At 37.2% G+C, this 15,678-nt stretch overlaps 1 protein-coding gene across 16 annotated transcripts in view; it reads left to right on the forward strand.

Annotated features, from left to right (window-relative positions):
• The window catches only part of BMPR1B (bone morphogenetic protein receptor type 1B), a 700,361-nt gene that overhangs the window by 616,137 nt on the left and 68,546 nt on the right, over positions 1-15,678 (forward strand). For all 16 annotated transcript variants that reach the window (XM_073601167.1, XM_073601124.1, XM_073601147.1 and 13 more), the window contains 2 exons: positions 4,858-5,017; positions 12,624-12,726. In XM_073601167.1, coding sequence (XP_073457268.1) covers positions 4,875-5,017; positions 12,624-12,726 — 246 coding nt within the window. In that variant the 5' untranslated portion in view covers positions 4,858-4,874. The remainder of the gene's footprint in view (positions 1-4,857; positions 5,018-12,623; positions 12,727-15,678) is intronic.

Consider the following 15,678-nt stretch of genomic DNA (forward strand, 5'->3'; position numbering starts at 1 on the left):
CCTAAAGCTCATTAAAAATACACACGTTGCAAGAAGAAGTAGCATATTGGCTTACTTAGACAGCTTATGTGACATAATTATTTGCAGTAAAGTTCCTTGGTATTGTGTTACGAATGCAATAAAGGTCTTGGAATATACTTTGATGAAACATGTTGATACAGTAGATGGAAATCACATACCAGCTATTCAAGAATTGCTCCACTCTTTAGAATGTTTTGTAACTCTAAGCTGTAACCGCTCAACTATCCCTTAACAAGCTCATTAGTGTATTCTTACAGCTTCATGGAACTTAAGCATTAGATTTAAACACCATAAACACTGATGCCACATCTTTTATGTGAACATCATTTCCAATGAATCATGGGTGTGCTGTTACAACTATCATAGGGCATTTAAATAACTGAGTAACCACATTTAAATAATGTTCAGTCCTCTGAGATAGTAGGAGACTGGTTGCATGTTCTGTAGAACGTGGCTTGATTCTCTAAAGCATAGCTCATGCAATAATTTTACTAATGTGTATTATTTGCAAATTTTTATGTTTTAAAGCCCAAGTGAAATCATAGAAATCAATTTTCAGCCAGAAAGACCTTGTACTTACAGCCTCAATTACCATAGCCTCGTACACACAATCAGATTTTCCGATGGAAAATGTGTGATGACAGGCTGTTGGCCTGACCGTTTGTACACTGCATCGGACAATTGTTGGATTTTCCGCTGAGAAATGTTGGATGGCAGGCTTTAAAATTTTCCACGGACAAATGTTTGTTGTCGGATTTTCCGAGCGTGTGTACACAAGTCAATCGAACAAAAGTCCAAAGTACAAACATGCATGCTCAGAAGCAAGGACAAGCTGGAAGCGGTCGGTCTTGTAAACTAGCGTTCATAATGGAGAATTAATATTCGTGACGTGGCAAATTATGAAATCTCGAAATGCAGCGCACATTCTCTTCTTCTTTAATGGTATAATAATGAAGCTGCTTTGCTGGTGATACTGATGGAGTTGCAGTGGCATGGAGTGGCAAACAAATTTTCAAAGGCTTTTTTTTTCTAGTGATATCAAGAATAATATTATTGTGTTTTTTTTTTTTTTTTTACCACAACACCATTATCCCGTAGTTTTTGAGATCAAAGATACAATTATGTTGGTGTTCCTTTTTAATTTTACATTGTATTTTTTAAAATGTAACTGCCTACTCCCAAACTGTCATTTGAGGTAAAACACATAGCCAAGTATTATTCTCCACAATTCTTTTATTGTGCATTAAAAAAAGAAAACAAATAAAATTAGACATGCTATCTGCCAATAGAACTTAACCAAAAAGTGCATTCTATGCATCCAAAAATATAGAAAATATACCAAATCAAATCATTATTTAACTAAAAAATAAATGAAAAGACTCATGCATGTGTCCTGCTTCATAGCCTCCCTGGCGGTTTTCCTGAGTGTGGCTCGGGGTTAAAATTCAGGACCATTAGCGGTAACCCCGAGCCACACTCGGGATTACATCGCAGGATCCTGGTGTGGCTTTACTTACCTTGTCCCCGGGATCCTGCGATGTCCCCCGCTGTGTCCGTGGGCTCCGTCCTCCTCCGAAGCCTCTCCTTGCCAGGCTCCGTTCCCTGCGAGAGTCGCGACACACACGGGGGCGGAGCCTGGCGGCAAATTCAAAAAATTGTAAAAATCATAACACATACAGTACTGTAATCTTACAGATTACAGTACTGTATGAAATGATTTCACATCCCTTTTGTCCCCAGTGCTTTGGCCCATGCCCTGCATGCAGTTTTATGTTATATATACTGTTCTTTCTGCCTGGAAACTGGAGATTGTCCATAGCAACCAAAAAGTGCCCCTTTACGTCAAAAGTGGCTTTAGATCAGCTAGAAAACAGCGATAGTAAATTAGAACACTTGCAGAATTGGACGATAGTGAAACGTGGGGAAATTTATTTTATTATTATTTTTTTTTTTTTTATTATTTTTTTTAATTTATTATATTATAATTTATGTTTTTGTGTTTCAAACTTTATCATATCTACTAGACTCTTGTTTGGACAGATTTAAGTGTGTTATTGTTAAGAATTACAGACCTACAATATAAAACGCCAAATTTCCATGCAAAATAATTGTACCGCTTTCAGCACCTAAAATCCGAAATAATCATACCACCAGGGAGGTTAATATAGGGGCTCACCAATGTCAAGAGTTGGTGAAAGCAGGGGTCCACCATCTGGAGATAATTCCGAAAACCATATGGATTATTCTCCTGGAGCTCCCGCAGCAAAGGCATATGGCAAAAATTGGTCACGATTAATAAAGCAACCAATTTTCGGTCCAAGAAATCCTCCTCCTCCTGTTCCTGGACTGGACTTGGGTGAAAGCAATAACTCCAAGGCCAATAATAAATAACACGTTATCTCCTCCAATTCTGCAACATGGCTGGTTGACGAACAGCTGTTCAGAAACGAACTGAAAAGCGTGAAATGAAAAGCACGAAATGAAAAGCATGAAATGAAAAGCAGAAATCAACACTTACCAAACTTCTACTAACAAGAAATTAGCAGAAGGAGCCCAAAGGGTGGCGCTAAAGATCTGCAAAGCCGCGTAGTACGTCGATACGTTCATGTTTGTTGGCCGACAATTGTGTGCCATTTGTATGCAAGACAAGTTATGGGCCAACCCCCTTCCGAACAAAAGTCAGTGGAAAATCCGATTGTGTGTACGAGGCTTAAGACCTAGTGCACTCAGTTATACAACTGGTCTGACACAAACCCTTTTCTTCTTCCAGAATACAAGTCTTTGTAAGGACACTAGTGTTGAGGGTGTGACATAGAGTATTGCAGTGTGAGAGCGTTACGGATCATTTTCACTGAGAGAAATTAATATAATAGGGCTTCAAACTCACTATGGATTTTTACATTTGTCACTATGATTTGCTGAATACATATTATTTTAATGTTTAAGTTGTATTTTGTATACAGAGGTCGATTCACATTCATTACAGATGTATTTACCCCTAAAATTCTGCTAGATTCTGACTGCTAGTATTTGTAAGTTTCTGTAAGGTGCAGGTTAAGGTCGATTTAAAAAAAAAAAAACAGTTTGTAAACGTGTATTTTTGGAAGAAAAAAATACTTTTGGTTTCTTTATGAATAGACACTCACAATGGTTATAATGTCTGTCCAGCCAAATTTTTTTTTTTTTTTAGTTTTGGATAGTGTGGGAAAAAATAAACCTGGTCTAGTCTTTATTTATCTAGGGCTCTATTAGAGAGATTTTCCCTCACTTGCTGTGTCATTGACAATTGTTTCTCCAGACAGGATGTGAGGAACGATCTGCAACAGGGGCATAGGCAGAAATAAATCTCTAAAAGGGGTACCAGCCTTCCCCCATTCTACAGATGAATAAGGAGTTTGAATTACTGTTTGTGTACCTGTTGCACATTCCCCTCGCCTTCTGCCTGGTGCTACTGTTGTAAGTGGACCATTTACTGTACACTGCACTCCCCTGCAACACACAATAAAATAATGCATGCTATATTTTGTTCACTGAACACATACAGGACACCATACCTCATCAGCTGTGCATTGCAGCACATGTGCATTATGGAGGTGTGTTGGGGTGCCAATTAAAATGAATGACATAGCAGCACCATGGCACATAACTGTAGTATGAAGGAAATAGCAAGGATATAGAAAGGAAAATAGTAAGTTTTGGATCAATGTACAATTTAAAACTGAATATTGGGCAAGCAGCTAAAGAAAAAGATGAAATACATATCCATCTAGTTCTGAGATTTACACTGCTTGGCCACACAACAAATCCATTTTTAACAGCGTAGAAGATCTGATTTTTTTTTTTTGCTGCAGTTCAGTAACACTTATAGGTATACTTGTCACCTTTTAATTGGATAGTGAAAACTGAAATGGAACTGGTGAGCTCCTCTCTCTGCCTCTCTACTCTTTCCTCCTATCAGCATGCTCATTGCACTGCTGCAAAACTGATTGATTCTTTGTACTGCGTCTTCCTCCCCAAACCTGAGCTCTGCTGTACAGGGACTTTGGGAGACTAATACCCAGTGAAATGCAGGTATTTATTTACACCGCTTGCATTAAAAAATACATTTAATGATTTATTAAAGCCCAACTCTGAGCACAATAAAAAATAAAATGCTGGTTTATATCTAGGCATGCTAGAATAAAGAAAAATACTTAACTTATACTTCACTCCAGCAGGGTCCCTCCAGCTGTGTGACTGCTCTCATACAGCATACTCTCCAAAGCGCTTCCAGTTGCATGCTTGCTACCTCCATATACAGCACAGGGTTAATAGCCCTGCATTATATGTAATGATGCTAAGAGACCGTCCACCATTCAGAGCTTTAGGGAGAAGAGGGCAGCGCCAGGGCAGGGGATAGGATAAGTAAAAATTGCCTGCTCCTGTACCCTTTAGACATAATGAGCATAATAACCCTTGTATTGCGGGAGTGCCCCATTTGTGTCTTTATATTTGCCTGAAATTCAGCTTTAAATAACAATTTGGTACAAAAAAAGAATGATTCCATATTCCATATCTATACAGCATTTCTCTATTCCAGTTGATCGTCTGGAGAAAATGATTTTTAGATAAAATAAAAACGCCAATAAAATAACTTATGGCAGCTTAGTGAATTGACTTCAAAGTATTGGAAGGTTATCTGGCAATCTCTAGAATCTCTCTGCTTTCTTCATGGAAATTTGAAGTTTAACCTAGTGTGAAATTATTTGCTTTCTTTATATATACAGTATATTTTTAAATGGGTCCAGTGACTGGCTTTCTGCCCAGATGCTTATAATTTACCCAATTCCCTTTCAGCAAATCTTCTTGATAACATGCTGCTGAGAAGCTCCGGAAAGCTCAATGTGGACAGCAGAAAGGAGGATACTGAGAGCACAGCACCCGCCCCGCCACAGAAGTTGTTGTCATGTTACTGTCATCACCATTGCCCAGAGGACTCATACAACAATACCTGCTGGTTGGTATACATTACAGTGGTTGCCATTTAGCCATCATTTGTTATGTTTTTCTTGTGTTTGCTAACATGAGTGGACCTCTTTCAATTTTTATTTAATAAGTGAAGTATAATAAGTGATTGCTTTAAATGCATTTCAATAGGCAGAACTATATTTTCTTTTCCTTTATTGAGATCAATTTCCTTTTTTTTGTTTTAAAAAACAATTTCACTTTCACTACAAAAAAAATCACAGCATACAGTACATTGTTACACTGGCCATTTTAGGATTTTATGTAATTAGAAATTAGCTTTCTATCCCAATTTGCTGCCAGCTATTATATTAAAACTGCCAAAAAATGAAATGACACAGTCTTGGCACATAAGGGTACACTTCTTTCTTGCTTTGCTTGGTAATTGATCTTATAATTATCTTATAATAATCTGCACAAACATCATAATTTTTTTACATTTCAGAGAGCCTTCCAGACTAAAAGAATGCAAAGCCTGCGACTTTTCTTAATATAACACTGAGACTGTTAAGATGTGTTTAGGTACACTAGACTCTTCCAGTCTGGCAAAGATTACATTAATATCTCCAGAGCAAAAAAAGTAAAAAAAAAGTAAAAAATAACAAAGTTTGGTAAAATACTTGCAATATAAAGGTTCATCTGAATGAAGATGGCATTTTTTTCTTAACAAAACTTTGTTGGGGGACAGCTCCATGAAGGGCTGTTGTAGTACATGTATTGTGTCTTGTGTAGTACATGTAACTGTCTTGTGCACTGATTTCTGCCAGTCAGGAAGTTTAATTTCTGATATGTTTGCATTTGGGGTCCCTTTTGTGGTGTTAAGGGTAAATGGATCTCCATACTTCTAGTAAGCCTAAAAGCAAACATTTTCTGATATGCTCTTATGACTACTGTATATTGTACTTTTATCTTAATTATGACGGGTTACAGTTACGAATGTTTAATTGAACATATGAGGAAAGAAACTTGGCAGAGTCAGAGTGAAGGTCAGTAGCTGAAAATATTGAGGGTATTTGATTATCAGAATAGCCAGGCAACTAGCATTTTAAGAAAGATAGATCAGTAATGGAAGCCTACATACTGCTTAAGTACAGATTTCCTTTAAGGAATGAAAATTAAAGGGTGGTAAAGGAACATGTTGCTTTCACATACTAAAACTAGCCAAATGTATTTGAGCAGCAGGTGCCTTGTGTACTTCTACAATATTTACATGCTTATTTTGCTTTATGACAAAAAACGCAAAGTGATCATTTTTAGCTGTACTGTTCCCTGGCATAAAGGAATGTTCATTTACATTGTGTGTAAGCAGTACCTATGTTATTTCATAAATACCTCTGTCCATGCCTCTGTAAATCACACCAAATACAGCCAATATTAGTGCTCATCATGGAACGGGCAGGGCAGTGTTGGTTTTACAGCTACAGTTGCCTTAAGAAAGCAGAGTTACGCATTTTCAATACTCTGGGATATCAGCCAAGTCTGGCTTTAGTCCATCTCTAGTGATCTGTGCCATGTGGAAACCTACCCTAATACCAAATAGAAAGTTCTCACAGTGTTTTACAGGGTGTTAACATCATTATTAATGGAGAAAACTTGAAAGATTGTTTCAAATGGGATTATTGTTGGACATAAAAATGTAGGCAGAGAGGAAAAGCGATGTATCTTTTTCAGAAAGAGCAAAGAGAATATGTGAGCTCTACAGCTGCCAGTGAATAGAATATACCCTTCTCTGCTGTCACTCAACAACTTGCTGCTCTGTGTACACCTGGTATGTCCTTGCTCCCATATAGACTTTAAAACAGAGATTATTTACAAAGGAAAGTAATGCATTATAGCCAATCAGACTTAATTTGCTTCCTTGTTTGATTACAGTAAACTAAACTCTAACTGGTTGTATGGGAGTAGTCACTTTAAACCTCTTGTTAGGCATGTACCTCCTATGTATCGTCCTAGTAGTACTTATTGTTAGAATGTAATATTTTCTGATAGAGATCAGCTAAGGTAAACCCTGGAAAGAGTGATATCTGCACAGCTTCCTTTTTATTTACTTCACATCACTGAGACAGGAAGAAAATGTACATTTCTCAAATGGGACATAGACAGCAAAAAATAAATATGACAGATCTAATCTTCAGAGTGGAATGCTGGCCATACATTGTAAATTCCTCTTGTTTAGCCCTGTGAACAGAATGGATAAAGAAATCTCTCCTTCTCCCGCACCCATGGCTGTCAGAATACTTGAACAGTTGCTGCATATAATTCTATACAGCCTCTGTTCATCCGACAATTTTCCCCTGGCTCCTTCGATTTTTAGATGGAAGGATATTGGGGGAGGAGGAGGAACAAGATCACCAACTGCTCAAACTTTGTTTGGTTCATTGGAAACTGGCTGAAATTCAGTCCATATATGGCCAGCTTATCTCAGGGCAAAATAGAAAAAACATTACAGTAAATCTCTGCAATGCATGAACATTTCCCCTTGATTTTAACCCTTAAAAGACCCTACATATACACAAAATTACTTGTTGATCTGCCAGAAATGCACTCAGCTCCTATATGCTGTTGGGGCCTAACAACACACACAATATTTGCAGACTATGGGGTTGATTTAATAAAACTTGAGAGTGCAAAATCTGATGCAGCTCTGCATATAATCCAATCAGCTGCCAGGTTTTTTGTCAAAGTTTAATAGAACAAGCTGAAGTTAGAAGCTGATTGGCTACCATGCACAGCTGCACCATATTTTGGATTCTGCAGTTTTAGTAAATCAACCCCTGTGTGTTGTCAGCCTTTCCCAGTTATCTTCTGCTAAACTACCTAGACTCACCTACTCTCCAAACTCTACAGCATATATATAGGGTTATCATAATGTAGTCGAAAGATGACAAATGAGGTGACTAATTACTCTCCTTGAAACAACAACAGAATTGTGCATAAGGCTGCTTTCAGATGCAGTGGATTCCATTGGGATCAGCAAGGGATCAGCTCACAGATCTCCTGCTGTTTGCAAAGGAATCCACCCTATTTGAAAGGGGCCTTATCGGTGCAGTGTGGGTGGAAAACACATTTGTGTCCGTTCAGTACCTGCAGAGCGAACACAAGTTGCCGACTCTGCGCCATGGGCTGCTTGGAGTAAATGCACTCCACTGTCTGTTTACACTTGGCAACCTCTGATTCACTCCACCTAAATGACAGGGTCCTTTCCCGTTTTTTTTGGGAGGCCTGATCGAATCTGGAGGTAGGCAGGTATAAACAGACACAAGTCTGTTTAAGCCCGACTGTCCATAAGAATGAATGAATCTTCCAATTAGGTCTGCCTGAAAAACTTTCAGACAGACCTAATTGGAGCATCTGAAAGGGGCCTAAGGAAAAGGACAGCTCTGAATTGTTTTCTATTATTGAGCAGATATTACAAAACACTTTCACTGGTATATTAAACTGTCCAAATAAGAGAAGTTCATTGTTAGGTTTTACATACATTTTAAGGTTCATTCACACTATCTATATAGTTTTCAGAGGAGGAGGAGGCCACATATGTCCTGTGAAGGCTTATAAATTCTGAAGAAGGATGTTACATATGTGCTATATACTCCCTCTTACTAGAAACCATAATTTAAGAGATTTTTTTTAGTTTACTGTCAGTTTAGTGTTTACACCTGTTACTTGTAAATTCTTTTGTTGCATTAAGCCTGCCCTGGAAAAAACATGTTATGCAACAGTAAATGACAGTCACAGTGGAAACTTGCCTGCATTTTTCCGCCTGCTGTTGCCTGCACCTTATATAAAAAAATAAACACTGGGTTGCACAAATTAGTAGGCTGTGTACCTACAAGTCCCTTTAAATTACATCATTGATGAACCACTACTCTTAATACACTAGGTCCATATAGCTTTAACCAGCTTAATTCCAGCCATTCTGTCTTTTTGCTTTAGGTAGACTATATAATGGGTAGTGTCCCCAGTAGAAAGAATTCCCCCTCATTTGCTCTCCTGGTGACAGGGTTTGAGAGGGAATATTAATGACAGGAAATCACTCCAATGTGTACAGTCACAGTTACAAAAACACTTTCTTCAGAGAGCAAAAAAGGTTAGAACCTGTAAGGGTGTTTATTGATCTCTGTGCTTTCCTGCTGTGGCAATTCCTGTCTCCCTCATTTCTTGTTATGGTATCATTAGGGTGAAACGTAGGAGGAATTGTGAACAGGTTCTGAGCCTCTTGCGAAGAAATGATCTTTAATTCTGGCCACACCTGCAGTAGCTATGGTGAGCCCCAAATTGACTTGTATAGGGTGATACTCATGACATCTTCAGTCATAAATTCTGCTCTATTCAAGGCTTTGAAACTGCACTGTGCAAGTGAGGCCAGAACTAGAGAGGATTCTGCCAAAAAGCTTGTAAACATCAGAGAAAGCAAGTAAGGTAAGACACATAAGCTGCTTGATTGGGGGTAGGTTATTGTAGAGTAGTATAGAGAGAGTTAGGAAAAGGGGGGTAGCATTCGTTTTGTTAAAAGTACAGCTTTACTTTAAAGTGATATTAAAGTCTCAATGTTTTAAAAAACTAATAAACTTGTTATATTTACATGCTCTGTGCATGGATATTGCACAGCACCATCCCCTTTTTTTTCAGTCCTCCACCAGCACCGTCTGCTCCTCCTTTTCTCTGAGGAGTGCCCCCATGCATTCCCATGGGCACAATCCAGAGCTGGGCTGTGTGCATTCATAGACACATGCAGCACAACTCAACCCCACCCCCCCGCTACTCACAGGATTTGACTAACAGCAGCAGGAGCCAATGGTTTCTGTTGCTCTCAGAGACTCCTGTGAGAACAGGAAAAGAGTAAAGAAGACCTGCAGCCGGGCTTAGCGCTGGATTGATAGAGAGCTCAGCTAGTGGAAGGTTTTTTTTTACCTTAATGCTGAAAATGCATTAATGTAAAAAACCTTTTGTGCTTTAATCACTGCTAAGGTAAGGTAGTGGCCAGACCCATCCAGCAGCCTTTCCCACAAAATTGGTAGTGTTATATAAAATATAAATTACAATGATAGTATGGAAGACAATTACTCTTTTTTTCCATTAACAAATCTGGGTTCTGACTGGTTCTGGTACTGACTGGTTCTGCTAAGCAAAACAATGCTTTTGACAGTTTGGATTAATTGTTGCGTTGTTGGCTGTAATTACTTAAGCGACATTGCCACTCTCCATATGTTTGTTGTCTGCAAGCAGGTGAGAAAAAGGACAGCTGGGCTTCTTGAGAATAGGAACACTAATTCTGGCAGGCACACCTGTCCTATAAGGTCAAAATTAAGCTACACATGTGTCTAAAATAGAGAGTATTTAGTATAGTAGTATACCTGCAAAGGGGAGCAATGAGTTTTCTTTGTTATCAGCAGAGATGAGATAAAAGTTGGACAAAAGTTTTGGATCTAGCAGCATTTTTGGTCTTGCAAGTCCACAAATGTGATCATTTCATCTTTGAGGCCATCATTGCACAAAACAACATCATATGAAAATGTTGTCCTGTGTATGGCTCCATGGGATTATTGACATGCTGGGTAACCAGAGTTTAAATATGTATTAGTTTCATAACTATACATCATGCTGTGTGAATAGTATGAACAGGTAGGAAGTATGCCCCATGTATGCTTCCTAAACTGCAGCTTTACTGTTACAAAAAAAAAAAAATATCCTATAGAGTTTAGATACTAATAAAGGGGTAAGGTATAGACCTTTCTATGCTTGCTAGACAGGCATAGGTCTACTGTTTAGAGCAGCATGGTCATAAATGTGGAAAATATTATTGAACAATCTTAGTGGAGGGATTAAACACTTGTCAGTGTACCAATCTATACTTATTTCCAATGTATCCAACTTACTGCCTACCTGTGTAACTCATCATTACAAACCTAAATCTTTAGGGAGTCGGACAGCCAGTGTTAGAATTTATCTTTTTTTTAGCGGTTGATAAAATAGGGAAGGGTCAGACCCTTTGTTGAGTTTATATTCCTGTACCCACTGGGAAAAATTGCCCCCGTATTTTTGATGGTGATTATTGTCAGTAACAAATAAAGTAAGGCTAAATCAAAATGGTTAAAATTATTCACAGGGCAGGGGATAAGGGGAAACCTTCAAGTAGGGACACCTGTTCCAGCAACAACTGTCTTAGGGGGGCTTCCACTCATGTTGGGAGACTTCCTTTTCCTGTTGCATCTCTGGGAAGAGAAATAAAAAGGACATTTCCCCGACAGCACACAGACAGGAAAAAAAATAACCTGTCTGTAAGTTTGGATTATACATACCGATTATAAACAGTCAGTGTTATAACTAAGGAAACAAGAGGGTGACTAGGAAAGTGTTATGTACGTGTCCCTTTTCTGCAGAGATTTATTGGGGAAGCGTCTTTTTTTTCTGCATGTTCTGCTGAAGAACATTGTGTCAGGATTATGTTGGCTTCGGAAATGTACTTTATTTCATGCATTTATTTTTAAGCTGAAAGATTTTCACCTTCTTTTCATTAAAGTTTATGCATAGCCACAACATTTTTTTCTTTATTTATATAGAGTAGAGAAGGATTAAAGCCCTTTCAGTTTTTTCTTGCTGTCTGCATCCCTACTAAGTAGATTTACCCCTCTATTTGACACAAGAACAAGAAGTGAACGCTAAAGCCTACAACGAGGACAGCTGTTTAGGTGGCAACTGTCTAATATGAGAATTTGTCTCCTTTTCTGGAAAAGAAGTGAATGTAAATCACCCCAACAGGACACAGGTACAAAAACCTAAAAAGAGGGGTTTTAACTCTTGGCTACCTTTTCCAAGATACTCTATTTACTATACATGCATTTAAAATTACTTGAAAAGTACACTGTGCAGTTTTTCTTTTGTATAGCATCAGTTAATTCTACAGAGAGATTTTTTACAACAATGTTCCAAATCAGTGGATCACATGTGCTACTCAACATCATTTTTTGATGCTGTTGGCCGCCTCTTAGCAGGTTATCAGCATCAAAAACCTATCTAGTCCGGACATTATTATTATTATTATTATTATTATTATTAATAATAATAATAATAATAATAATAACCGTAATAATATTAATACATATTTTTATTATAAATATTTTTAAAGATACTTTGCTTGTAATGAGGATTAAAAAAAACCTTAAAAAAATTAGGGTACACTCTTTCGTTTTCATTCCATTTCTTTCTATTATTTTTTCTTTATTAGTTCCCACAGTTATGCAGACTTCCGCTCTGGATGGGGGATGGTCTTCTGTTTTATCATTATACATTGTGTGTAGTAACTAGTTTGTGTCCCAATGCTTTCATAAGTAGGATATACTCTTTCATTTTCTGCTACCCATAACTTTTTGTAGCATTATTTCTTCTACCAAAGTATAGCTTAAGTTTGACTTATTTTCCAAATATAGTGTGTGTTGAAAATTCTTGTTATAAAGTTAAGTTTTATTCCATTTCACACTGTTAGTAGGAAGAAAGATAAAAGTCCAGATAGTGTAAAGAACTGCAATGGTTTTATGTGTATCGTGTATGTTTAAATAATTAAACTGAAGGTTCTACTTATGTTTTCCTGCCTTCTACAGGACAGACGGATACTGCTTCACTATTATAGAAGAAGATGAATCGGGGCTCCCTGTGATTACCTCTGGCTGCTTAGGATTAGAGGGCTCTGATTTTCAATGCCGAGTAAGTTGGTGACTGCTTACAATAGCCACCAGTGTTCAGGTGACAATGTTCTTTCTAAAAATCCTTCCAAAAAAGCATTGTCTGACCACCTGTAAAACCTTAGTAAACAGATACCTTGCAGCCAAAATGGCAACCTGCACTTAATTATTATTAGTAAGTAGATACTATTTCATTTGGTGCTTGTGGATAAAGACTGACTTCCATATGATCTCTGTTTGTAACAGCATTGAGTGGACAACAAAGAGGCGTTCTGTTGCACAGCTGCACATCTGAGTAACTGAAGAGATTTGTGAGCCATGATTAAAACTCTCTGCTGCTAGAAAGGGACATGCAACAAGTTTCTAGCCCTTAGCATAAAAAAGATAATCATTGCAGGAGATAATAAGGACATCTGTGTTTCTGACATCCTCTGGAATGTGTTCATATAAGGCATCCAATTCATATTTGATAATAAGAATAATGTGCGCTTTTGACCTTATTGTATTTGAGTTATGAATTTAATGAATGATAGATTATGCTAAACATGCTCCTTTTGTGTCGTTTGCCATACCCTAAGTTAGATCATCCTTTATTTCCCAGATGGCTTTTATTAGGGCCTGTGCGGTCAAGGGAGGAATGCATGTAGTGTAGCTTGCAAGCTCTTACACAGTTCCTTCATTGGATGTTCTCAACAACAATGCTTACAGGACAGTGTGAACTAAGCATTATGCTCAATGTGCAAATAGTGAATGCCTGTCGTCTTTTATCTCCGAAAGGAATAGTAGAGCCATGAAATATATTTCATATATAAGGTAAAATAGTATGTTTTCTTCGTATACCCTAGTCTGACAGTAATTTATATATATATATATATATATATATATATATATATATATATATATATATATAAGCCTGTGATATTGATAACACTTAACTGTGGCAAAATTAGAGTAGAACTAGACGAGGGTGCGCTTCCCTACACACCAAAAGACAGCTTAACTAATACTTAACCTTTATTGTAAATCATAAAAAGTATGTAAATGACCATAATAGGTATACCTATAGGACAAGGTCAATGCCATTCTATATAAAAAAAAGGTTTGGGTGATTTGATTTTGGGAGCACCTGCTTATTTTATTTTCATTTAGGTTCACATGATTTAATTGATTCAATTTTTGTCCTGACACATTCTTTACCCCCTCCCCTCCAGTTTTCTTTTTTGTGGGGTGAGATATGCCTTGTGTCAATATAGTCTTGATTAAGAGAGAAGCTTTTTTGTGGAAATAGTGATATATGGGGCTCATCCATCAGTGGTTATTTGTGTCCACATGGATGAGTGTACCCGTATCGCATATCTGAGAGATAGATAATTTCATAGGGCAGATGATAGCTAGCCCATATCTTCAGTAAGACAGTATTTACTAGCATACCTTCTCTTTTTCTGTTCATCTCATTTTTATATGTGGCCAATAGATGGGAGGAGAGACAGATATACCCCCATCTCTTGATACCAGGTGGTGTTGGTGAGTAGACCTTTAATTTACATATCCTCTAATACAGCTTAGAGCAGTTATATTGAATACAGAAGGAAATTATAACCCTCATATTGTCTATATATGGTCATATATGTAAATATTTAAGAGACTTTTTCACCATTTAAACTTGGTAGATGTTAATATTACCATATAGAGATAGAACGTTGATTTTTTATATATAATGGCATTGATCTCATCCTAGGTAAACCTGTTATGGTCATTTACATAGTAATTTTTTTTGGTCGTTTTTTTTTTTTTTTTTTTTTTACGCTACTGCATACGATATTACTTATTGCTTTTATTATAATCCAGTGTCAAGCAACTTCTTTTTTTCATGGACATATTATTAGATTCATGCACTAGCAGAACTCTTGCAGTTGTCTGTAGCTTTAAACTTCTAAGTTGGCCATATGCATTAAGATGTCAGAGAAACCTGTGTTGTAAGAACTATGAAGGCTGCTATTACTGAACCTCTGAAAATGCTAGTTGCTTCATTATCTGTGGCTGCAATACTTTCTGAGCCAATGACATAGAACAAAAGCAGATTAGACAGTCAGAGTGAAGTCCGAACTCCTGCTCTGCAGACTTGTTTCAGGTCATTGACCCAGAAAGTAATGAAGCTACTCTGAGCTTGAGAAAGAGTCATATGAGGACCCCAGATGTTGGAATATGATGGAGTTTTTTTATCGTCTGTATTGATTTTTGCTGCAATAATAAAATAATTACTAATAATGACTGCTTAATTTAGATTTTAGAATTTATTAAAAAGTACGTTGTATTTGCTACTTTTTAAATTATATGTAGATTGGTTTCCTTTTCCTTTCCAATTTGCATGGGACTTATATTAACAGAGGTGTGTGGCTAAATTAGTCAGCATGATGACTTGGCAGCTAGCATTTTCAGAAGGTAAGGTCAGCAATAACAGACAGCACATTCTTTAACTACAGGTTTATTTTAAATGTATCAGCTTCAGTAAATTTACCAACAGGTGTGAAATAGACTATCCAGTTTGCAGCATAATGGCATTCAAATTAAATGATTCTGGGTAAATGGTTTCAGTTAAAATGAAACAAAACTATATCTGAGCACCACAAACCGAAAATGCAATTAAATTAATTTTTAATATTCAAAGAAAACTTGTCCATCCATGTCTCCATGCTTAATTTTGTTGAGAAATTGCTTTGAGGGTCCATACACAGCAGTTTTGTGTTTTGCCTGTAGAAGTAGCTCAGTGTTATCCTATGTGGCCATGTACATTAGGACAATTAGAGGCATATTTTAAGCTCAAAGTTTAGAGGCACAAAAACCTTTCTGGTTTGCGTTTTATGATTAGAGCTTTCCGGCAGAAAAAAACATTCCTAAGCTCTCGTAAACTCCTGTACAAAAACGCTCTATATAAGTGTTTTTTTTTTCTGCCAAGGGAACTAGCGTTTTTTTA

This window comes from Aquarana catesbeiana, linkage group LG01, assembly GCF_042186555.1.
Source record: "Aquarana catesbeiana isolate 2022-GZ linkage group LG01, ASM4218655v1, whole genome shotgun sequence".
Taxonomy (NCBI): Eukaryota; Metazoa; Chordata; class Amphibia; order Anura; family Ranidae; genus Aquarana; species Aquarana catesbeiana.